Below are 24,235 nucleotides of genomic sequence, written 5' to 3' on the forward strand. Positions count from 1 at the left end.
TCCGCTGATCCCAGGGTGTGAGGCCTTGTGGCTCTGCTGATCCTGGGTTCGGGAGGCCTCGCGGCTCCACTTATCCCCGTGCTGGGAGGCATATTACCCTTTTACTATATAGGATAGAGGCCTGGTGCATGGGATGGGGGCCAGCTGGTTTGCCCTGAAGGGTGCTCTGGATCAGGGTGGGGGTCCCGCTTGGGTGCCTGGCCAGCCTGGATGAGGGGATGATGGCTGTTTGCAGCTGGTTACACTCCCTTCAGGGTGGGGGTCCCCACTGGGGTGCCTGGCCAGTCTGGATGAGGGGCTGAGGGCCGTTTTCAGGCTGGCGGGTGACTGAAGCTTCCAACCTCTCCTTTTTTCTTTTTTCTTTTTTATTCTGGGATTTATTTACCTTCTATGGCTGTCACTGGAACTGAGAGCCGGCTTTAGCTCTGAGGCTTGGCTCCAGCTCTGAGACCTCGGCTGCTGAAAGCAGGAATCTGGGTTTGTTTGGCTTCTATAATTGAAACACTGTTGCAACTCCAGCTCGGCTGGCTGGCTGAAAGCATGGGGTCTGTTTAGCTTCTATAATTGCAACATTGTTTCTTAGAGTGCAAGCTCAGAGCACAGCAGCGGCAGGCAGGGAGGGAACCTTGGCTTCCTCCTTCACTGGAGCAAGCAAGCCTCCTGTTCACTTCAGCTGCCTGGCTGCCGGCCGCCATCTTGGTTGGCAGTTAATTTGCATATCACCCTGATTAGCCAATGGGAATTGTGTCGGAGGTACGGTTAATTACCATGTTTGTCTATTATTAGATAGGATGTGTGTTTTTGTTGTTGATGGTATTATAGATATCTCCCATTTACTCCCTTTACCCCTTGCTCCCAGCCTCAATGCCCCCCCTCCCAGGTCTTTACCACCCTATTGCCCCTGTCCATGGGCTATGCATATAAGTATATACGTTCTTTGGTTTATCTCTTCTCATTCCCTCAGCCCCACCTCAAGATATGTCAGTCTGTTCCATGCCTCCATGCTTCAGGTCTTATTTTATTGGTCAATTCATTTTGCTCATTAGAGTCCACAAATAAGTAAAATCATGTGATATTTTTCTTTCTCTGTCTGGCTTATTCTACTTAGCATAATATTTATAGGTCCTCCAGGCTGTCCCAAAGGGTAAGAGATCCCTCTTTTTAATAGCTGCATAGTATTCCATTATATAAATGTCCCACAGCTTTTTTATCCATTCATCTACTGATGGGCACTTGGGCTGTTAAAAAAATCTTAGCTATTGTAAATAACGCTGCTATGAACATAGGGATGTATATATTCTTTCTAATTGATGTTTCGCGATTTTTAGGATATATTCCCAGAAGTGGGATCACTGGGTCAAACAGAAGTTCCATTTTTAATTTTTTGAGGAAACTATACTGTTTTCCATAGTGGCTGCACCAGTCTGTATTCCCACCAGCAGTGAACTAGTGTTCCCTTTTCTGTACACCCTTGCTAGCACTTGTTTATTTTTTATGATAGCCACTCTAACAGGTGTGAGGTGATATCTCATTGTGGTTTTAATTTGCATTTCTCTGATGAGTAGTTATTTTGAGTATTTTTTCATGTGTCTCTTGGCCATCAGTATTTCATTTTTGGAGAAATGTCTATTTAGCTCTTCTGTCCATTTTTTAATTGAATTGTTTGTCTTCATTTTGTTGAGTTGTATGAGTGCTTTATATGTTTTGGATATTAACCCCTTATCAGATGTATCATTGACAAATATGTTCTCCCATTCAGCGGGTTCCCTTTTCATTTTGATGATGGTTTCTTTGCTGTGCAGAAGCTTTTTATTTTGATGTAGTCCCATTTGTTTATTTTCTCCTTAGTTTCCTTTGCCATAAAGATGTATCGGCAAAAATTCTGCTGTGTGAGATGTCTGAAATTTTACTGCCTATGTTTTCTTCGAAGATTGTTATGATTTCATGCTTTACATTTAAGTCTTTTATCCATTTTGAGTTTATTCTTTTTTGTTGTTTTTTTTTAAAATTAAATCTTTATTGTTGAGATTATTACGTTAGTTACTCTTTTTTCCCACCATAACTCCCCTCCACCCAGTTCCCAGTCCACCCTCCGCCCTCACTCCCCACCCGCTGTCCTCATCCATAGGTGCACGATTATTGTCCAGTCTCTTCCCACACCCCCCACACCCCTTTCCCGCCCCCCCCAAGAATAGTCAGTCCATTCCCTTTCTATGTCCCTGATTCTATTACAATCGCCAGTTCATACTGTTCATCAGATTATTTATTCCCTTGATTTTTAGATTCATTTGTTGATAGATGTTTTTTATTTGTTGTTCATAATTTGTATCTTTACCTTTTTCTTCTTCCTCTTCTTAAAGGATACCTTTCAGCATTTCATATAATATTGGTTTGGTGGTGATGAACTCCTTTAGTTTTTTCTTATCTGTGAAGCTCTTTATCTGGCCTTCACTTCTGAATGCTAGCTTTGCTGGATAAAGTAGTCTTGGTTGTAGATTCTTGGTATTCATCACTTTGAACATTTCTTGCCACTCCCTTCTGGCCTGCAAAGTTTCTGTTGAGAAATCAGCTGACAGTCGTATGGGTACTCCCTTATAGGTAACTGATTTTCTTTCTCTTGCTGCTTTTAGGATTCTCTCTTTGTCTTTTGCTCTTGGCATTTTAATTATGTGTCTCGGTATGTTACTCTTTGGATTCCTTTTGTTTGGGGTTCTCTGCACTTCCTGGACTTGTAAGTCTATTTCTTTCACCAGGTAGGGGAAGTTTTCTGTCATTATTTCTTCAAATAGGTTTTCAATATCTTGCTCTCTCTCATCTTCTGGCACCCCTATAATTCTGATGTTGGTACGCTTGAAGCTGTCCCAGAGGCTCATTACACTATCTTCGTATTTTTGGATTCTTTTTTCATTTTGCTTTTCCGGTTGGGTGTTTTTTGCTTCTTCGTATTTCAAATCTTTGACTTGATTCTTGCGATCCTTTAGTCTGTTGTTGGGAGTCCGTATAATGTTCTTTATTTCAGTCAGTGTATGCTTAATTTCTAGTTGGTCCTTTATCACTATATCGAGGGTCTCATTAGATTTCTTGAGGATCTCACTACATTTATCAGCAGTGTCACCAGTCTTTTTGAGGGCCTTATTAAGTTTATCGGCGGCTTCTAGACAGTTCTTTAAAGACCTTAAAAGTGTGGCTTTGAACTCTATATCCAGCAGTTTGCTTTCCTTCCAATTCTGTCGTTTGTGTCCTGTTTCTTTGTCTCAGCGTTTTTTATGCTTCGCTGTGTCGATAGAGTGCCTTTCTGTGCTGAGTGTCCCAATTACCTGAGGTAGACACTCTTGGTGCACCCCCTTGTGGGCTTTGTGCACAGTCTTGTTGTAATTAAGCCATGATTGTTGTAGTTATCACTGTGAGGAATTGACCTCGAGGCCAATTGGCTGTGAGAATCAGCTGTGTCTGCAGTGGGAGAACTTCTGTGCTGGAGACACCCCTCTGGGGCTAGACTTGCTTCCATGGGGCTTTGGTGCTCACTGAATCTGTCCCCTGAGTGTGTCTTTTATGGTTCCACGGAGCTGCAAACTGGATGGTCCCACTCTACATCTGGGCTTCCTGGCTCCTAAATCTCTAGGGAGGTGCTAATCTAGCCTTTACCTGAGGCTATCCAGCAAAAGTCTCCCTGCAGGGCTTGGATGGGGTGGGTTCCACGGGATCAACAGGGCGGGGTTAGCAATTATGGCTGCTCTCAGTCTTGCCCTCAGAGGCTCTGCTTCTCAGTGTGCCAGTAATCGCTGCAAGCCCCATGGAGAGAAAGCTGCCCTAGGGTTCTGAGCGATGCCAGACAGTCCTGCTTCTCCTGTTGAGTCTGGGTCCCTAGAGACTCGCCCGGAACTGGAGCTCAGAGCCTGAGACTCCCTCCTGATTGAAAACAACAACCGTGCCCTCAGCCGCCAGCCCGCTCCGCATGCACCTCCGCACCTTAGTATTTTACCTCAGCACTGCGCCTCCTCTGAGTATAGGTATGTTTTTCTCTTTCCTCCTAGTTGTAGAACTTCCACTCAGCCAGCCTTCCTGTGGTTCTGGATGATGTCCGTTCCATCTTTTAGTTGTATTTTTGAAGTGGTTGTTTGAGGCAGCAAACTCCGGTGTTTACCTATGCCGCCATCTTGGTTTCTCCCGAGTTCATTCTTGTGTATGGTGTAAGTTGATGGTATAGTTTCATCTTTTTCATGTGTCTGTTCAATTTTCCCAGCACCATTTGTTGAAGAGGCTGCCTTTTCTCCATTGTATGTTTTTGCTTCCTTTGTCAATTATTAATTGACTGTATGGTGTGGGTCAATTTCTGGGACTTCTGTTCTGATCCATTGGTTTGATTATAATTACTTTGTAGTATAGTTTGATATCTGGTATTCTGATCCCTCCAACCTGGTTCTTCTTTCTGCCACAGCTATTTGGGATCTTTATGGTTCCATATAAATTTTTGGAGTATTTATTCTAGTTCTGTGAAGTGTGCCATTGGTATTTTACTGGTAATAGGGATTGCATTGAATCTATAGTTTGCTTTGGGTAGTATAGACATTTTAATGATGTTAATTCTTCCAATCCATGAACATGGTATACATTCCCATCTTTTTGTATCTTCCTCTATTTATATTTTCAATGTCCTATAGTTTTCCAAGTACAGGTCTCTTACCTCCTTAGTTAAGTTTATTCCTAGGTAATTTTTTGTTGTTGTTATTGTTGCAATGGTAAATGGGATTGTTTTTTTAGTTTCTCTTGCTGAAAGTTCATTATTGGTATATAAAAATGCCATTGATTTCTAGATGTTGATTTTGTATCCTGCTACCTTACCGAATTAATTTATTAAGTCCAGTAGTTTCCTGGTGGAATATTTAGGGATTTTTATGTACAATATCATGTCATCTGAGAGTAATGAGAATTTTACTTCCTCCTTTCCAATTTGGATGACTTTTATCTCTTCTTTTCTGATTGCTGTGGCAAGGACTTCCAATACTATGTTGAATAAGAGTGGTGAAAGGACATCCTTGTCTTGTTCCTTTTCTTAAGGGAAAAGCTTTTAGTTGTTGACCATTGAGTATCATGTTGGCTGTAGGTTTGTCATATATGGCCTTTATTATGTTGAGGTATGATCCCTCTATTCCCACTTTCCTGAGAGTTTTTATCAAAAAAGGGTGTTGCATTTTGTCAACTGCCTTTTCTGCATCTATTGATATAATCATGTGATATTTATCTTTCAATTTGCATATGCGATGTATCACATTTACTGATTTGTGGATATTTAACCAGTCTTGCATTCCCTGAATAAATCCCACTTGATCATGGTGTATGATCTTTTTAATATATTATTGGATCCGATTTGCTAATATTGCAGATGATGTTTTATTGAGTTATACACATGAAACCTTTTTGGTTTGGGGAACCAATGTCACCCCAATACATTCAATTAAAAAAAGATGTGTTGGCTCAGTACCTCATATTACCTGATCCTTGTCCTTTGAATCTTTGTTTTACTTTTTCATTATTCACTCTAAGCCAGCGGTTCTCAACCTGTGGGTCACGACCCCTTTGGGGCTCGAGCGACCCTTTCACAGGGGTCACCTAAGACCATCAGAAAACACATATATGATTACATATTGTTTTTATGATTAATCACTATGCTTTAATTATGTTCAATTTGTAATAATGAAATTGGGGGTCACCACAACATGAGGAACTGTATTAAAGGCCGAGGCATTAGGAAGGTTGAGAACCACTGCTCTAAGCTATTAATCTCCTTCCTTTTTAGATCTTTCTCTTCTGATCTTGCATTCTTTGCTTTTTTCTTTGAATATTGACCCAATTCTCACCTGACTAGGTTCCTTTTCTTTCCATTTTCACAAGTATTGAGTGAGAGAGTATTGCTCTTCACCAAGTCTTTCATTTTCCATTAAGGACTTCTTCCATTACTACGTGGGACTGTGCATACCAATAATTGCAGCTGTACTGTCTGACATTTTGCCTTTTTCCCCTCCTATAAATCTTCACTCTTAAGAAAAGAGCAAAAAGGCAATATGGAATAGCTGGAAGAGCACTGGGAGACCTTGTAGATGTGCTGTTTTTCTGTTTCCTATTTTACTAAACATATCTGCTATTTTCTAATACTTTGGGTCTTGAATAAGAATCTCTTTTTCTTAGGGCCTCTTTTTCCTTACATGTAAAATGAAGAGGTTAAACCACATGGTCACAGATCCTTTCCAATACTTTTATTCTGAAATTTAATGTCATATTTAAGGATTATGAAAACTTCTTCACTTTTTCATTATTTAAGAAGTAAATAAATTAACATTTTATATTTATGCACATTGCTATATCTATTTTTAGAGGACAGGCACTATGCCTGGTAAAGCAGCAATAATTATGTACATATTTAACAGTGAGTGTATTTTGATGATTGTAGTTTATTTTTTTATTAATTATCCACAGCATTTCAGAAGGCTGTACCTTGAAGCTGGTACTGGCTATGCGTGGTGGACCTATAAATACTAGAAGAGGTAGGCATATGTTAAAATTACATATATTAAGCACTTCCACAATAACAATCTTTAAGCCAGTTGGTGTTTTTATGTTTTGTAGTAAGGTTCTCTTTCTGCTCTCAGGTTTAGAAGAACCACATTTGTTTTTATAGGCATTGTTCTTTAAAGCCTAAATGAACAGTGGCAGGAACTCATATACTAGAAAGTCTAATGATTCATGATTCCATCCAGTGAGATTTAAAAATAAACCTCATCGTCCTAGCTGGTTTGGCTCAGTGGATAGAGCGTTGGCTGCGGATTGAAGGGTCCCAGGTTTGATTCCGGTTAAGGGCATGTGCCCAGGTTGCAGGCTTGATTCCCAGTAGGGTGGTGCAGGAGGTGGCTGATAGATGATTCTCTCTCATCATTAATGTTTCTCTCTTTCTCTGAGATCAATAAAAATATATTTAAAAAATAAATAACTAAAAATAAACCTCATCAATATAGGGAAGGGAAATGGAATGGCATAATGCAAATATGTTGTTATTGTGATTAGGTTCATTCCAGTCTTGTTTGTTTTTATCCAATGATTCTTTAATTCCTGGAGTAATGTTTTTAAAAAATATATATTTTTAATTGATTTCAGAGAGGAAGGGAGAGGGAGAGAGATAATATATAAACATCAATGATGAGAATTATTGATTGGCTGCCTCCTGCATGTCCCCTACTGGGGACCGAGCCCACAACCTGGGCATGTGCCCTGATGGGGAATCAAACTGTGACCTCCTGGTTTCTGGGTCAACACTCAATCACTAAGCCACGCCAGGTGGGCCTGAGGTAAAGATTTTTGTAGAAACTTCTTGGATATCTGTTAGCCTTGTCTATGATGTATTTGGGTGTCATGAATATTATCATGGCCCTGTTGAATCCTTGGGAGTTTATTTATTCGTTTGTTCATTCATTCATTCAACAAATACATTTTGAGCATCTACTAGATGTTCAGTGCAATATTTTATGGGAGAAAATGTCCCTAATTCATGAAGGTCCCCACAGTAAGTGTGTTAGGAATGGATGTCATTTTAAGCAGTCATAAATGCTGTGGAGGAAACAGGGTAGTATGATAGAGTCTGTGGAGGCAGGGTGATAGGAGGATGATTGGGGAAGGGCCCTGGGAGAAGATGAGGTGAGCGGAGACGCGATCAATGAGAAAGTTCTAAGCATGGGGAGAACTGGGAGTGTTTACATTGGTCCCTGATTCAGGTATGCCACATGCATCCCACCAGATAGAGGCTCCCAGAGACTGCTTAGAGCCGTCCTCATTTTGGGGAAGGACTTCATAGTTGTTTGAGCCTTCTTTAATCAGAAAACTGAATTAAGTATTGAGTCCACTGCTGGCTTATTTCTTCCACAAGTCAAATTTTATCCCCATGCTTCAAATTTTAGTTAAAAAATAAAGGTATTACCATCTTGTTCCAAACTACTTCAAAAGGATTTTGAGAGATATGTTCTTTTTGCTGTTTAATTATTTTTGGATAAGTTATAAAAGATGAAAATGAGGTTAGAGCTGATTAATTAGCACTCCTAATATTAGGGGCTGTCTATTAACATGAAATTCTCTTATGTGACATAAGTTGATGTCTGTAGTACCGATTCTGAGGGTAGTGCAAGACCCTAAAGTGTTTCCTGGGTCATTATTGTAAGATAGAATTATACAGTGTTTAATGACATGTAAACTCCATTGTATTATATTTTTGAAAGTTGGTTATTTGTGTGTACTATTTTCTTTAAACCAGGGTTTTAATCAGAACACCTATTTTTCTTACTAGGATTAAAATTGTTTTATGTTTATGAGGAGGAGTGTAAGTGCTACAGATTCTGAGTTAGAAATATATGTATTTTTAAAACTTAAAAAATTTAAAATGAAATGCATCACCACCCTTTGGTAGTTGAAGCTTTGTAATACCTTTGTCCCTACAACATTTTGTGCCTTATTTGTAAATTGAAAAATCAGCACTTAGAAATTATCTTTTTTTTAAATTTTAAATTAAGTTTTTAATAATTTTGCCTTTATCGAATCAACGTTTTTAAAATTAAAAGCTTGATGTTGTCTACCTTACATCATTAAAGTCTTTGTGAACCCAGATATAAAACTTCTCCATATGGTATTTGAGAAAACATGTGTGTGTTTTTTTTTTAGCTATTTAGTCTTATTTAAAACTTATGGTTTAGAAAGTACCTTTATCATCTGAGTTCTGGTAAGTAATATTTAGCTTAAAAAAATTTTTTTAATGAACCATTATTAAAACAACATAGAAAATACTTTCTTTCCTAAAACTAAATTTTATCTTAAACTATATATATACAGTGATTTATACCTGATATAATCTAAGTGATTTTTCTGTTATGAAAATGTGTGGACATATATATACATATGTGTATAAGCATATTAAATCCCAGTGCCTCCCTAAGAAAGGCACACTATGTTGATTTAAGTAAGGCTTTCATGTGGCATTAGTAATGACAATAGCATAGGTTTTTATTTCTCATGAACATAATGTGGAAAATATATCATTAACTTAAAACTGGCAAGAACTTGTTTTAAAAATGTCTTTTAATATTTATTCATTTTGTGTCTATGAAAGAGTCAATCAAAACATCTGAACATTTAAAAACTATTTTTATTGATTTCAGATAGGAAGGAAGAGGGATTAAGAGATAGAAACATCAATGATGAGAGAGAATCATTGATCAGCTGCCTCCTGCACAGCCCACACTGGGGGTCGAGCCCACAACCAGGGCATATGTTCTGACTGGGAACCGAATTGTGACCTCCTGGTTCATAGATCAATGCTCAACTACTGAGCCACACTGGCCAGGACCCAAACATTTTTATAAAATAATCTAAATCCTATTATATTTCTAAAGTTTTTGTGTTTTAGTAGTGGTGGTATTGAATTTAGGATATGAGAACATCTTTAATGTTTTTACCTTGTTACTTTCAGAGTTCAACTTTTCTTATAATTTTTTAAAAGATTAGTGCAGCACTGTGATTCTGGTAATAAGTAAGCTACTTGAATGAGAGTTATGGAGTTTGAGAAATTATTGCTTCTTTTAGGAAAGAGCAAATGTTTCTTTAACTTAGCATGAGAATGTCTTTAGGAACTATTTTATTTCCTGTAACCGTTACTTAGACACCCAAGTGTGGAGTTCAGGGGCTTTTAGAACACTCACCCTGTGAGCCAGCAATCTCTTCCGTGGCTGCTGTGGACAAGAGCAGGTTGTAATATCATTCAAACCCGAGGACATCTTTGTCTTCTAGAGCCCGTCAGTAGTGAGGGCTTTGCCCCAGCCCTGTGCTCTGCCTGGGCACATGGATGTATTCTATTCAAGAACAACTCGGCTCCTGGGAAGATGCTTTTAATAAACAACATTCTGACCGTTACACACATTGCGGTTTCAGTACTTAAGTGGCCCCCTTGATTCTGAATTACTGGGTACTTTTAAAAAATATATATTTTATTGATTTTTTACAGAGAGGAAGGGAGAAGGATAGAGAGTTAGAAACATAGATGAGAGAGAAACATCGATCAGCTGCCTCCTCCACACCCCCTACTGGGGATGTGCCCGCAACCAAGGTACATGCCCTTGACCGGAATTGAACCTGGGACCCATCAGTCTGCAGGCTGAGGCTCTATCCACTGAGCCAAACCGGTTAGGGCCTACTGTGTACTTTTAATTACCTGACTGCACATCAAGAAATAGCTCTAAGAGGACTCAGCCTCTATATAAAACGAGAAAGGAGAAGGATTCAGCTGCTTCTCACTTCTAATATGTCTCCTAATTATGTGTGTGTTTATTTTTTAATATAAAGTAAGTGGGATTTATATTGCTTTTAATTGTTGGTTGATGGAACCAATATTGGAAAATATAGGAAGCAGAGATGTCAAGTGAAAGCAATCATAGATAATTATGTCATAGAGTCAGCAACTATACAGACTAGTGGTATAGGAAAAACCTTGTATATCTTTGTACCTAACAACACAATAATGCATTTCATTTATTTCATATTAATACAACATAGGGAGTGCTGTATTAACTATAAAAGACCAGAAACTTTTTGAGAAATACTATATATAATACACACACACACACACACACACACATATATATATATATATATATATATATATATATATATATATATATATATATATGAAATATAGTATGCACAGGGTTGTTCAAATTCATAATATTATGTCCTGTCACTGTACCAAGATTCATAAAACTTGATATAAATTGAAAGCTTGTTTATCAATTTTTCCATTTGTAGTTCCTATGGAAGACCCACTTAGGGAGATGGCTGAGTACATGGATTCCAGTCAAGACGAGGTCTGGGAGAAGACCTCCTACAACAGACAAGTTACATTTTTGGTATACCGAGAAGGAGAGCAATTGAATTTCTTTCGTGTAGTAGATAGGGGAGATGGCACTTTAACACCATTATCTGAATCTTTAAGGTAAATAAATAGGTTTTCATTTGCATGTTTAACTTAGAAAAAGATAACATCATACAATATACTCCTTAAACCTTTATGTTTACCTTGTTTTGTCAAAATAATCTTATTATATTCACAAGACTGACTAAATTTCCTGCATTCTTCTCTATTCCTGTGGCCCCAGGTATGTGATTCTGAAATTGCCCTTTATATGATTAATACTTAGAGAGCAATTTTTAAAACTGAAATTTATTTTAAAAAATATGTTTTTATTGATTTTAGAGAGAGATGAAGGGAGAGGAGAGGTGAGGAGAGGAGAGAAACATCAATATAAGAGAGACATTGATTGGCTGCCTCCCATATACACCCCAACCTGAGATCAAACCTTCAACCTGGGTATGTGCACTGACTGGGAATTGAACCAGCACTGGATGATGCTCAACCAACTGAGCCATACCAGCCAGGGCTGAAATTTCTTTATGGAATAAGATTTTTCATACAAAATATTTATTTCTGTAACATTATGAAACTAAGATGCCTACTAGATTAGAGTCTTGTTATAATAGTGTTATTATAATAGAAAGGATTGAATCTAAAATTACTAGCTTTTTTCAAAATTTAACTCTGCTGCTTAAAGGTGTATAAATCTTGCCCTAACTGGTTTGGCTCAGTGGATAAAGCGTCGGCCTGCAGACTGACGGGTCCCAGGTTCGATTTCTGTCAAGGGCATGTACCTTGGTTGCGGGCACATCCCCAGTGGGGAGTGTGCAGGAGGCAGCTGATCGATGTTTCTCTCTCATCTATGTTTCTAACTCTCTGTACCTCTCCCTTCCTCTCTGTAAAAGATCAATAAAATATATTTTTTAAAACGGGTGTATAAATCTTACTTCTCCAGTCTTGTTTTTCTACTCTAATAAAGGGGGGAAGTTATATTACTTATAAAATTAGAAAGATACAACCTAAAGGTACTTAGCTAGGCAAAACAACATTTAGAAGTCCGACTAGGTAACCTATAGGTTTTTGTGCACTCTGTCTTACTATGATTCTTTACTGCCTTTCATTTAAGTCACTAAACATATACTGAACTTTTTTTAGCATGTTTCTACACTAGGCACTAGGTTACAAAGATGATTACTCCTCCCCCATGGAACATGCAATCTGCTATAAATATACCTGTAATACACTGTTGGCAATTGTTAAGAAGGATAGCAGCATCTCTGGAAAATCAGATGAGAGGGGCTTCATTTTGCTTGACAGGAGGGGAGTTAGGGACAACCTCTGAAAAGAAGCAACTGTGGAAGAAGAGTAGGAATTTGCCAAACAGAGAAAGGAACAGTATTACAGGTAACTAAATTAAATCCACAGCATAAAAAGCTAATGGCAAATCATTCATGGAAAAGACAACTGTCGCCTGGAGAACAGTGTCTGATGGTCTGGAGTCCTGGCACAGGTTAGCTGGGTGCTCTGCTCAGGGTTCCACAAGCTGCAATCATGGTTTTGGCAAAGGTGCAGTCTTCTCTGGAGGCTTGGCTGGGGGGACATAATCTGCTCTCAAGCTCAGTCACAATGTTGTCATACTTCATTTCCTGGTGGCTCTGTGACTGAAGGCCTGGTATTTTTTTGCTGGCTATTGGCTACTAGAGGCTGCCCACAGCTCCCTTTTGATGAACTCAAAGTCAACTGATTTAGGACCTAACTTACATCTGCAAAATCCTTTTATTTTTCATCTAATCTGTCAACTAGATGTAAATCATAGGTCATGCCCATGCTCAAGGAAGGGTAGGAGAGTATACAGGTGTGAGCATCAGGGATCGGGAATCATGGGGATTCCTTTAAGATTCTGGCCACCACAGAGTGCTGTGGGGAAGGAAGATTAGACTCCTTCTTTGTGGCCACAGAGAACAGACTGTAACAAACGAGTGTTGACTGTTGATTCTTTTTTTATGTATAATATGTACTTTTATTGATTTCAGAGAGGAAGGGAGAGGGAGAGTAAGAGAAAAGAGGAGGGAGAGAATGAGAGAGAGAAACATCGATGTGAGAAACATAGATCGGATGCATCCCCTACACACCCTGACTGGGGCTGAACGAACAACCTGGGCATGTTCCCTGACCAGGAATCAAACTGGTGACCTTTCAGTACATGGACGATGTTCAACCAACTGAACTATTCCAGCCAGGGCTCGCTTAAGTTTTTAACTTTTGAAGGCATGACTTTATATATGTGATCACAGTAATGCTAGTTGTCAAAATGACATTACTACAGTATCAGTTTCTCATGTAAGTACTGTTTTGCCTTGTAATATTAGGTGGAATTCACTAAGAAACATTATCAAGTTCACAGCAAAAGCTAATTTTCAAAGGCACGTAGTGTTTATATTAGCAGTTGAAGGCAGTTCTTTTCATTCAGAAAAATTCATTATCATCCCTGAGCTAAAAAAAATCACAATAAAATTACTATCAAGCCATTGAACTGATGGCTAAATCCAGGAGACAAATGAAGTTTACCATTGAATTACTGGTTCAATAACACATGATAGATTCAAAAATTGGCTCTAGAAGACCTGCTTATGAATAATACAATGAGTAACCTTAGGTGTTAAACACCTTACATTTTCATTACCTTTGTAAATTTGCTAAGCTCTTTTTTTGTTCTACACATATTTTACTCCATTAATTGTAGCAGATTTCACTTCAAGTTGTACTGAATTAGTGTTTTAGCAATTTCTTTGAAAATATTCTTAACTCTAGTTGTTTTATGCAGCCTTTTCAAAGAGGCTAGTTTTTTCACTTCAGACTTGGTATTGATGCCCGGAATAAATAAAAACAGCTGAATAGTCTCAATAACTTATGTTGACTCATCAAAAGCCAAGCAAAACAACTCCAAATAGCATGCAGTATTTTTTGTTTTTGTTAATCCTCACCCAAGGATATTTTCCCATTGATTTTTTTTTTTAAGAGAGAGAGTGGAAATGAGAGGGAGAGACAGAGAGAGAGAAACATCGATGTGAGAGAGAGACATCAATTGGTTGACTCTCGCATGTGCCATGATCAGATGGGTATCAAGCCTGCAACTGAGGTATGAGGTATGTGTCCTTGACCAGAATTAAATTGGGGCCTTTTAGTTCGCGGACCAATGCTCTATCCACTGAGGCAAACCAGGTAGGGCAACTTGCGGTATCCCATATAATTAAAGCCTAATATGCTAAGTATCCAGTCATCCAGTTGGCCAACCAATCAAAGCGTAATATGCTCCAGGCTCACCAAGAAGCAAAGAGAGAGGACCCAAATAAACAAAATAGAAACGATAGAGGCAAAATAACAACAGACCCCACAGAAATACAAATGATTGTTAAAAAATACTATGGACAGCTCTACTCCAACAAACTAGACAACCTGGAGGAAATGGACAAATTCCTGGAAAAATACAACATTCCAAAACTCAATCAGGAAGAATCTAAAAATCTCAATAGGCCAATAACTATGGAAGAAATTGAAGCAGTCATCAAAAAGCTTCCAGCAAACAAAAGCCCAGGACCAGATGGCTTCACAGGGGAGTTTTACCAAACATTCAAGGAAGAACTAAAACCTATCCTCCTCAGACTACTACAAAAAATTCAAGAGGAAGGAACACTTCCAAGCTCATTCTATGAAGCCAGCATCACCCTAATACCAAAACCAGGTAAAGACAACACAATGAAAGAGAATTACAGGCCAATATCCCTCATGAACATAGATGCCAAAATCCTCAACAAAACCTTAGCAAATAGGATCCAGCAGTACATCAGAAAGATCATACACCATGACCAAGTAGGATTTATCCCAGGGATGCAAGGATGGTACAATATCCGCAAATCAATAAACGTGATACATCGCATAAACAAATTGAAAGAAAAAAACCACATGGTCATAGCAATTGATGCAGAAAAAGCATTTGACAAAATCCAACACTCATTTTTGATAAAAACTCTCAGCAAGGTGGGAGTAGAAGGATCATACCTCAACATAATAAAAGCCATATATGAGAGGCCCACAGCCAACATCATACTCAATGGACAAAAACTAACACCATTTCCCCTAAGAACAGGAACAAGACAGGGATGCCCACTCTCACCACTCCTGTTCAACATAGTACTGGAATTTAAGCCTTTGCAATTAGGCAAGAAGAAGAAATAAAAGGCATCCAAATTGGAAAAGAAGTAAAACTGTCCTTATTTGCAGACGACATGATATTATACATACAAAACCCTAGAGACTCCATCAAAAAACTACTAGACTTAATACATGAATTTGGCAATGTAGCAGGATACAAAATTAACCCCAAGAAACCTGAGGCATTTCTATACACCAATAGTGAACTTTCAGAAAAAGAGATTATAAAAACAATCCCATTTACCATCGCACCAAAAAAATTAAGCTACCTAGGAATAAACTTAACTAAAGAGGTAAAAGACCTCTTCTCAGAAAACTACAGGACGTTGGAAAAAGAGATAGAGGAAGACATAAACAGATGGAAGAACATACCGTGTTCATGGATTGGTAGAATCAACATCATTAAAATGTCCATACTATCCAAAGCAATCTATAAATTCAACGCACTTCCCATTAAAATGCCAACGGCATACTTCACAGATCTAGAACGAACTCTCCAAAAATTCATCTGGAATAAAAAAAGACCCTGAACAGCTGCAGCAATCCTGAGAAAGAACAAAGTAGGTGGGATCTTAATACCAGATATCAAGCTGTATTACAAAGCCACTGTTCTCAAAACTGCCTGGTACTGGCACAAGAACAGACATATAGATCAATGGAATAGAATAGAGAGCCCAGAAATCGGCCCGAACCAATATGTTCAATTAATATTTGACAAAGGAGGCAAGAACATACAATGGAGCCAAGATAGTCTCTTCAATAAATGTTGTTGGGAAAATTGGACAGATACATGCAAGAAAATGAAACTAGACCACCAACTTACACCATACACAAAAATAAACTCAAAATGGATAAAGGACTTAAATGTACGACGGGAAACCATAAAAATTCTAGAAGAATCCAAAGGCAACAAAATCTCAGACATATGCTGAAGCAATTTCCTCACTGATACAGCTCCTTGGGCATTGGAAACTAAAGAGAAAATAAACAAATGGGACTACATCAAAATAAAAAGCTTCTGCACAGCAAAAGAAACCATCAACAAAACAACAAGAAAACCCACTGCGTGGGAAAACATATTTGCCAATGTCATATCTGATAAGGGCCTAATCTCCAAAATTTATAGGGAACTCATACAACTTAACAAAAGGAAGATAAACAATCCAATCAAAAACTGGGCAAAGGACCTAAATAGACACCTCTCAAAAGAGGACATTCAGAAAGCCAAGAGACATATGAAAACATGCTCAAAGTCACTAATCATCCGAGAGATGCAAATCAAAACAACAATGAGGTACCATCTCACACCTGTCAGACTGGCTATCATCAACAGATCAACAAACGACAAGTGCTAGAGAGGATGTGGAGAAAAAGGAACACTCGTGCACTGCTGGTGGGAATGCAGACTGGTGCAGCTACTATGGAAGACAGTATGGAGTTTCCTTAAAAAACTGAAAATGGAACTCCCATTTGACCCTGTGATCCCATTTCTAGGCATATATCCCAAGAAACCAGAAACACCAATCAGAAAGGATATATGCACCCCTATGTTCATAGCAGCACAATTCACCATAGCTAAGATCTGGAAACAGCCTAAGTGTCCATCAGTAGATGAATGGATTAGAAAACCGTGGTGCATCTATGCGATGGAATACTATGCTGCTGTAAAAGAGAAGGAACTCTTACCATTTGCAATGGCATGGATGGAACTGGAGAGCATTATGCTAAGTGAAATAAGCCAGTCAATGAAGGAAAAATACCACATGATCTCACTCATTCATGGATAATAGAGACCATTATAAACTTTTGAACAATAATAGATACAGAGGTAGAGCTGCCTCAAACAGATTGTCAAACTGCAGCGGGAAGGCCGGGGAGGGTTGGGGGGCAGGAGGGAGGGGGGTAAGAGATTAACCGAAGGATTTGTATGCATGCATATAAGCATAACCAATGGACAGAAGACACTTGGGGGTAGGGGAGGTCAGGGGATTGTCAAGGACGGGGGGGGGGGGAGGACACATATGTAAAACCCTTTGTAATAATTTAAGCAATAAAAATAAATTTAAAAGCATAATATGCTAATATGCTAAGGTCATTCAACTGCTCGCTATGACATGCACTGACCACCGGGGGCAGACAGTTGACTGGTTGACCAGTCACTATGACGTGCACTAATCACCAGGGGGCAGACACTCTGACCGATGGGTTAGCTTGCTGCTGGGTTCCAGCCTATCAGGACTGAGCGAGATGGGCCAGACACGCCCTGGAGCCCTCCTACAGTTCCTCCCCAGCTGGCCAACCTCCAGCATCCCTCCCCAGCCCAGATCATGCACTGGTGGGGTTCTACGGCCTGGCCTGCACCCTCTTGCATTCCAGGCTGAGTGACCCCCCCCCCACCCCGAGTGCATAAATTTCGTGCACCGAGGCCTCTAGTTTTTAAATAAACTATTGATGTTACTTCCAATGATGTCAACTCTTTGAGAAATTGCTCTTGCTGAGGAGTAGTCTTTAAACAAGTTTATTTTTTTCTGAACATGGTTTAGTTAATTCTGTATTGGGAAACAGATTTTCTTGCTTGCCTAGTAAATAAACCACTTAGAAACTTTTTTTGGTTATAGTCTCATTATTTATTTATTTTCTTGTTTGCTTGTTTATTTTAATCCTCATTCAAGGATATGTTTAGAAAGTGGAAGGGAGGAGGAGGAGGAGGAGGAGGAGGAGGAGGAGGAGAGAGAGAGAGAGAGAGAGAGAGAGAGAGAGAGAGAGAGAGAGAGAGAGAGGAGAGAAATACCAATTGGTTGCCTCCCATGCATACCCCGATCTGGGATCAAACCCACAACCTAGGTAAATGCCCTGGGAATCAAACCACAACCTTTTGGAGTACAGGATGATGCCCCAGCCAACTGAGCAATCTGGCCAGGGCCATCTTTTATTTTTTTTTTGAGGCATTTTTTACTATGATGAGATGTTCCATTTCATATTTTTAAAATTTTCTGACCATTGCTTTCCTGCAATGAGACCTTAGTCTAGTAATGTCCAAATATGTTGTTTTTCTCTAGCATAGCTACAGTGTTATTACATAATAAACAAAATGCTTTGCCATTTAATTGATAGCAAAATAATTCACTCTCTCCTGTGCCTTAAAACTGCAGCATTCGAAGTCTACTTTTCTTGTTTTGACATGTTGGATATGTACTGGTAATTAAAAAAAGTCACTGTACAGTGATACACATGGCACTCAAAATGCTGTTGAATTATGACTATGCCACTGTGATCTGCAGTGTGCCAAGCCACAGTGCAAAACAAAGACAGCCCCATACAATTCTGTTGTGGTTTTTCAACTCTGCCATTGTAGTGCAAAATCAGCCACATTAGTATGTGATCAAGTGATATGGCTGTGTTCCAATAAAACTTCATTTATGGACACAAATCAGAATTTCATACAATTTTCGCATGTTATAAAATATTATTTTGAGTGTTTTTCAACTCTTTAAAATTGTAAAAACCACTCTTGGCTCACGGGGCATACAAAATAAGTGGTGGCCTGAATTTGGCCTGTGGCTATAGATTGCTTACTCCTGCTTTAAGAAGAAACAGAGAATTGGGTGCTTATTTGATTCATTGCAGTACAAAATCTAGTATCGTTTTTAGTCTCAAATCTTTTCAGTTAATCATTTCACCTTCCTGCTTTTCTAAGTGTGATGAAATAGAGGGAGGAATTGCAAGACCTAATTAATAGGTAACTTTTCTGTGAAAGTCATATGAGGACTTGGATTCTTGATGAACAATATTCATCTTGAAATAAATATTACATTTGCTCATCTCTTATTCTTTAATCATAGTATTAGATTAAAAGATATAGATAAAGTTAGCTTCATTTGGCTCAGTGGATAGAGCATTGGCCAGTGGACTGAAAGGTCCAGGGTTCGATTCCGACCAAGGGCACACACCTTGGTTGCAGGTTCCTCCTTGGCCTGGGCCCTGGTCAGGGCTCATACAAGAGGCAACCAATCAATGTGTTTCTCTCACACCAATGTTTCTCTCTGTCTTACCCTCTCTCTTCCACTCTCACTAAAAATCAATGAAAAAATATCCTCAAGTGAGGATTAACAACCAAAAGATACAGAAAAGGTTAAATATAAGCATTCAAGAAAATATTGAGGGAATTTGTATTCCTAAGTGAATGCCCTATGTGCATGTATTAAAACTTGATTTTCTACTGGTAAAAAAGAAAATATTTAGAAATTCAAGAAAATACTTAGAATATTTAAATATAAAGAAGGATATTTTAGATTAAATTTATAAATTACTATGTTATCCTAGTGTAGTTATATTTTTCCAACTAGAAAAAAATTATGATCGACTTCTAACTGATCTGATGAATCTAGGCTTTGTGAGGGAAAAACACAAACACAGTTGTATGATTGTTTTAAAAAGATTAGGTGAATTTAAAAGTGTTTTTACTAGTAATCCTCTAAAACGTATCTAGTGAAATATTTTATCATAATTGTACTTTTTTACGTACAAACACAGGAAAACAGTAAAGGACCAGTTTGTTAGCTTTTTTAATTTTTAAAATACTTTTAGTGAGGTTGAGTCACAAGCCTCTTTCAATATCCAGTGGGGTAAGCTGAAGCTAAAATACCACAGAGCAGTGCTTAAAGTTCAATTATTTCAGGGTAACCAAGAGCAGAGTACACTGAGTCCTTCCTTCCACCTCTAAGGGTGAACTGGCAGAAATCTTCACTCAAGCCTCCATTTCAGGTAGAGTTAGCCTCAAGACAAGGCCTTCACATACTACAGGTTCTGTTCCTTTTTGGGGGTACTGTTGTTTGGTGCCTGGGAAAGCAACAGGAAATAGCATAAAGAGTAGACTTTGGAACCAGATAGATGGGGATTTGAATCTTAGGTCCACCATTTATTAGCTTTCTGGCCAACAAAATTACTTAACCTCTCTCAACTGCAGCTTTATTTATAAAATGTGATATAATTTTATATAGTTTTGTAAAGGTTATAAATAATATGTGGAGAGTACCTGGCAGAATAGGCACTTAGTAACTATTAATTTAGTGTTGTGCCTCTTGTGTCGATTTTCATGCGGTAGAAGGCATCTACAATAGGTAGAAGTAATTGTCACAAGGCACACACTAGGACAGGGGTGGGCAAACTTTTTGACTGGAGGGCCACAATGGGTTCTTAAACTGGACCGGAGGGCCGGAACAAAAGCATGGATGGAGTGTTTGTGTGAACTAATATAAATTCAAAGTAAAAATCATTACATAAAAGGGTACGGTCTTTTTGTTTGTTTGTTTTATTCATTTCAAACGGACCGGATCCGGCCCGCGGGCCGTAGTTTGCCCACGGCTGCACTAGGAAATGAATTGGTTATGGGATCAATTCCTACCATTCTTCCTTCTAATAGTTATGCCAGCTGTGCATGTAACCAGCACTCAGTTTCACAATGTCATTTCTTTCACCACATAAAGTTTAGGAGTGGATTATTCACCCTCTTCTTTGCCTTTGTGTCGGAAGTGCTATGAAATATGCCTTATCAAGGCTATCCAAATAGTTTTCATTCTCATTGCCATATAGAATAGGAAATCTTATTAACCCTCAGATTCTTTAGCACAGGTACATTAGATTTCCTATGAGTAAACAAGCCACAGTGACTAACACACATTTTTTTTTTCTGTTTCATTTAAAACTTTAGTCATTCTTCAAACATGGTGAGCTTGTGGTTTTTTTGTTTTGTTTTGTTTTTCAAACCTTTACCAACTTAATTTTCTCGTTGTTGAAAAAGCTAAATTTCTCCCTGGCTGGTGTTGCTCAGTTGGCTGGAGTGCCATCCCTTACATCAGAAAGTTGCAGGTTTGATTCCCGGTCAGGACACATATCTAGGTTGCAGGTTTGATCCCTAGTGGGGAAGTCGGCAGTGTACAAGAGGCAACCGATCAATGTTTCTCTCTCTCTCTCTCTCTCTCTCTCTCTCTCTCTCCCTCCCTCCTGCTCTCTCTCAAATTAATAAAAACATATCCTCGAATGAGGATTAAAAAAATTAAAAAGAAAAATCTGAATTTCAATAATGTTTGTGTTCAATTCAACAGACATTTTTTTTGAATATGTGCCAAGCATTGTGCCAGGTGCTCAGACTAGGAAGATGAAAAAACCTAGCAACTGCTTTCAACTTATACATACGGCGGAGAAAGAGGGATAGACACGTAAATATAAATAGGAAGATGGTGTGATAAATGCCATTGTGTTATGTAGTCAAAGAGAAGGGATCCCAAATAATAATTGTTAAGATTTGAACAAGTGTCATGATGATTAATCAATAATTGAAATGTTTACATGGTTAATAATTTGTGTCATGACTTGCCTGGGGTGTCTTTTTCATTTAAAATGTATGCTGTTCTAAACACACTAAGAAAAATCTCAAGTTATCTGCATTTTTTGTTGTTGTTCTTTAAGAACGGAAACTGTTCAGATAACACCTATGTGTGAGTTCCTTTTTAAAAAAAACTTTTTAAGTGAGAATCCTCTGAGGATGAATAAAAATCAAGACTTCTTCTCTGTGTCAATTGCTTTTTCATTCTGGTTAATGGAAATTTAATCAGCTTGTGGTCTGGGTTGCACATTACCAGCCTTGGCTAATAAAATGAATCAGATCATTCTTGTGGATTTTGCTCCTGTGGGAATGGTATAGCCAAAAAGAACTTCACTTATGCTCTCTCGACTTCAGAAAAGCTCAGCTATACTAGAATTTTCAGTAATGCTAGATTGTGATACTTAGCCCCATTAACTTTTTTCTCCTAAACTGTATTTTTAAAAATACATTTGTCTTAAATTTACATTGACAAGATGGGCTTATTGCTTTGTCATTAGCAGCATCTATAGTTTCTATTGCACACAGTATTTGTAGTCATTGGGCATGTATCAGGCACAAAACAATAGTAATTGTCATTGTCTTTTCAGTGGTGGGTCAGTGTATAATTTGTACACTGATGAGGATGAAGAGATTGAGCCTTCTCCTTCTGGGCAACAGATCATTGAAAATTCAATCACTATGAATAAGATGAAGCTGCTGAAGGCTAAGATGGAGAACATGAATCTCAGCAAAAAGGTGAAGCTGTCGGCACTTGGCCAGGCCTTTCTCTAGTTTATCCCTGCAGGGCTCACATATTGATGTCTGCTAGGAATTGTGAAAAATCATTTGTAAATATTATTCATCTCAAGTTTGTGGCCTCAGTAATTTATTGAGATGTTAAAAGTGATGAATTGTTTTGTATAGACTAGCAACAAATTTAATGTGATTATATTGCACTTAAAGTAATTGATGATTTTAAAATTGTCATCGTTCTAAAGCTGAGGATAATAATAGATAGCCTAATCTTAATCTTACAATTATTTTTAATGCGGCATTTATATTTACTTATTATGGATATCTTTGTCTGGGTGTTGACAAAGAGTATGCCTATGTTCAGCTTCAGTAGATATTGTCAGTTTTCCAATGTGATTCCAAAGTAATTGAACCAATTTACATTTTGTCCCATAGTGAGTGAGACTTGCAGTTTTCATGCATTCTTACTAGTGTTTGGTAGGTCATCTTTTATTTTTATCATTCTGGTTGATGTGTAGAGCCATCACATCACAGTTTTGATTTGCATTACTTTGACTAATGAGGTTGAGCTCCCTTCAGATGTTTATTGAGTATTTCAATATTCTTTTTTGCAAACTGCCTTTTCAAATATTACCCGTTTTTCTATTGAGTTGTATGTTTTTTGCTTATTGATTTTTTTGTTGTTAATCCTCACCCAAGGATATTTTCCCGTTGGTTTTTTTTTTTTTTTTAGAGAGAGTGGAATGGAGGGGGAGAGACAGAGGCAGAGAAACACATCAATTGGTTGCTTCCCACACATGCCCCAACCAGGGCCGGGGATTGAGCCTGCAACCGAGGTACATGCCCGTAACTGGAATCGAACACAGGACCCTTCAGTCCAAGGGCCGATGCTCTGTCCACTGAGCCAGATTAGCTAGGGCCGCTTATTGAAATTTTTTTTGATATCTTCATATATTCTAGATATAAGTCCTTTATCTCAAATATAATACATATATATGTACATACACACCTCTATTACTTTGCTTTTCACTCGATTAATAGCGTGTCCCATTTTCTTTATTGAACTATTATATGTACATATAATAAAATTCACAAATCTTTAATATACAGCTTGATGAATTTTTATATTAATGTAAACTCAGGTAGGAACAACTAAAATTAAAATGGACCTTCCTCTCCAGTTTTCCTTATAACCTTTCCTAGTCAATACCTACCTTTTCCATTTCCAGAAATAACTACTGTTCTTATATTTGTCACCATAAATTAGTTCTGCCTATTTTTGAACTTTGTATAAGTGAAATAATATGTTCCCTCTCTCCTTTTTTTGGCCTGGTTTCTTTTGCTCAACCCATAATAGTCATTATAGTCAACAACTCATCGTGTTGTTGTATGCATCAGTTCATTCTTTTTTACTGCTGTGCACTATTCCACTGTATGACTATACTTATGATTGTTTCTTCTCCTTTTGACAGACATTTGGGTTGTTTCTAGTTTTTGGCTTTTCAACAATAAAGCTGCTTTCAACATTCTTATACATGTCTTTGGTGGACATACACACTCTTCTTTGGGGCATGTACCTAGGAATTGTCTTATAGTCATGGGGTAGGTATATATGTAACTTTAGTTTCTGTGCTAAACCGTTTTGTCAAGTGTCTGAATCAATTGACATGCCCATCAGCAACACTAGAGTTCTAGTTTGTACCACATCCTTAACACTTGATATTGTCAGTCTTTATCATTTTAACCATTCTGGTGGTTGTGTAGTGATTTTCATTTACATTTCTCTGATGAGGAATAATGTTAAGTTTTTCATATGCTTATTGGCCATTAAGATACTGACTTTTGTACCAACTGTTTTTATATCATTTTATATATACATCATATTTTAAAAAAATCTTGACTTGTTAGTACCTATTAAAGTCTTTTGCTTATTTTCTAAATTGGGTTGTCTACCTTTGCTTATTGTT

The 24,235-nt window shown here is 38.1% G+C and overlaps 1 protein-coding gene across 6 annotated transcripts in view; it reads left to right on the forward strand.

The window, feature by feature from the left end:
• The window catches only part of ZFAND4 (zinc finger AN1-type containing 4), a 91,407-nt gene that overhangs the window by 49,049 nt on the left and 18,123 nt on the right, over nucleotides 1-24,235 (forward strand). For 4 of the 6 annotated variants that reach the window (XM_059662121.1, XM_059662120.1, XM_059662119.1 and 1 more), the window contains 3 exons: nucleotides 6,475-6,542; nucleotides 10,834-11,020; nucleotides 22,124-22,271. In XM_059662121.1, the coding sequence (XP_059518104.1) occupies nucleotides 6,475-6,542; nucleotides 10,834-11,020; nucleotides 22,124-22,271 (403 nt within the window). The remainder of the gene's footprint in view (nucleotides 1-6,474; nucleotides 6,543-10,833; nucleotides 11,021-22,123; nucleotides 22,272-24,235) is intronic. The other 2 variants (XM_059662122.1, XM_059662125.1) reach the window with 1 other exon arrangement.

Source organism: Myotis daubentonii, chromosome 13 (genome assembly GCF_963259705.1).
Source record: "Myotis daubentonii chromosome 13, mMyoDau2.1, whole genome shotgun sequence".
NCBI lineage: Eukaryota > Metazoa > Chordata > Mammalia > Chiroptera > Vespertilionidae > Myotis > Myotis daubentonii.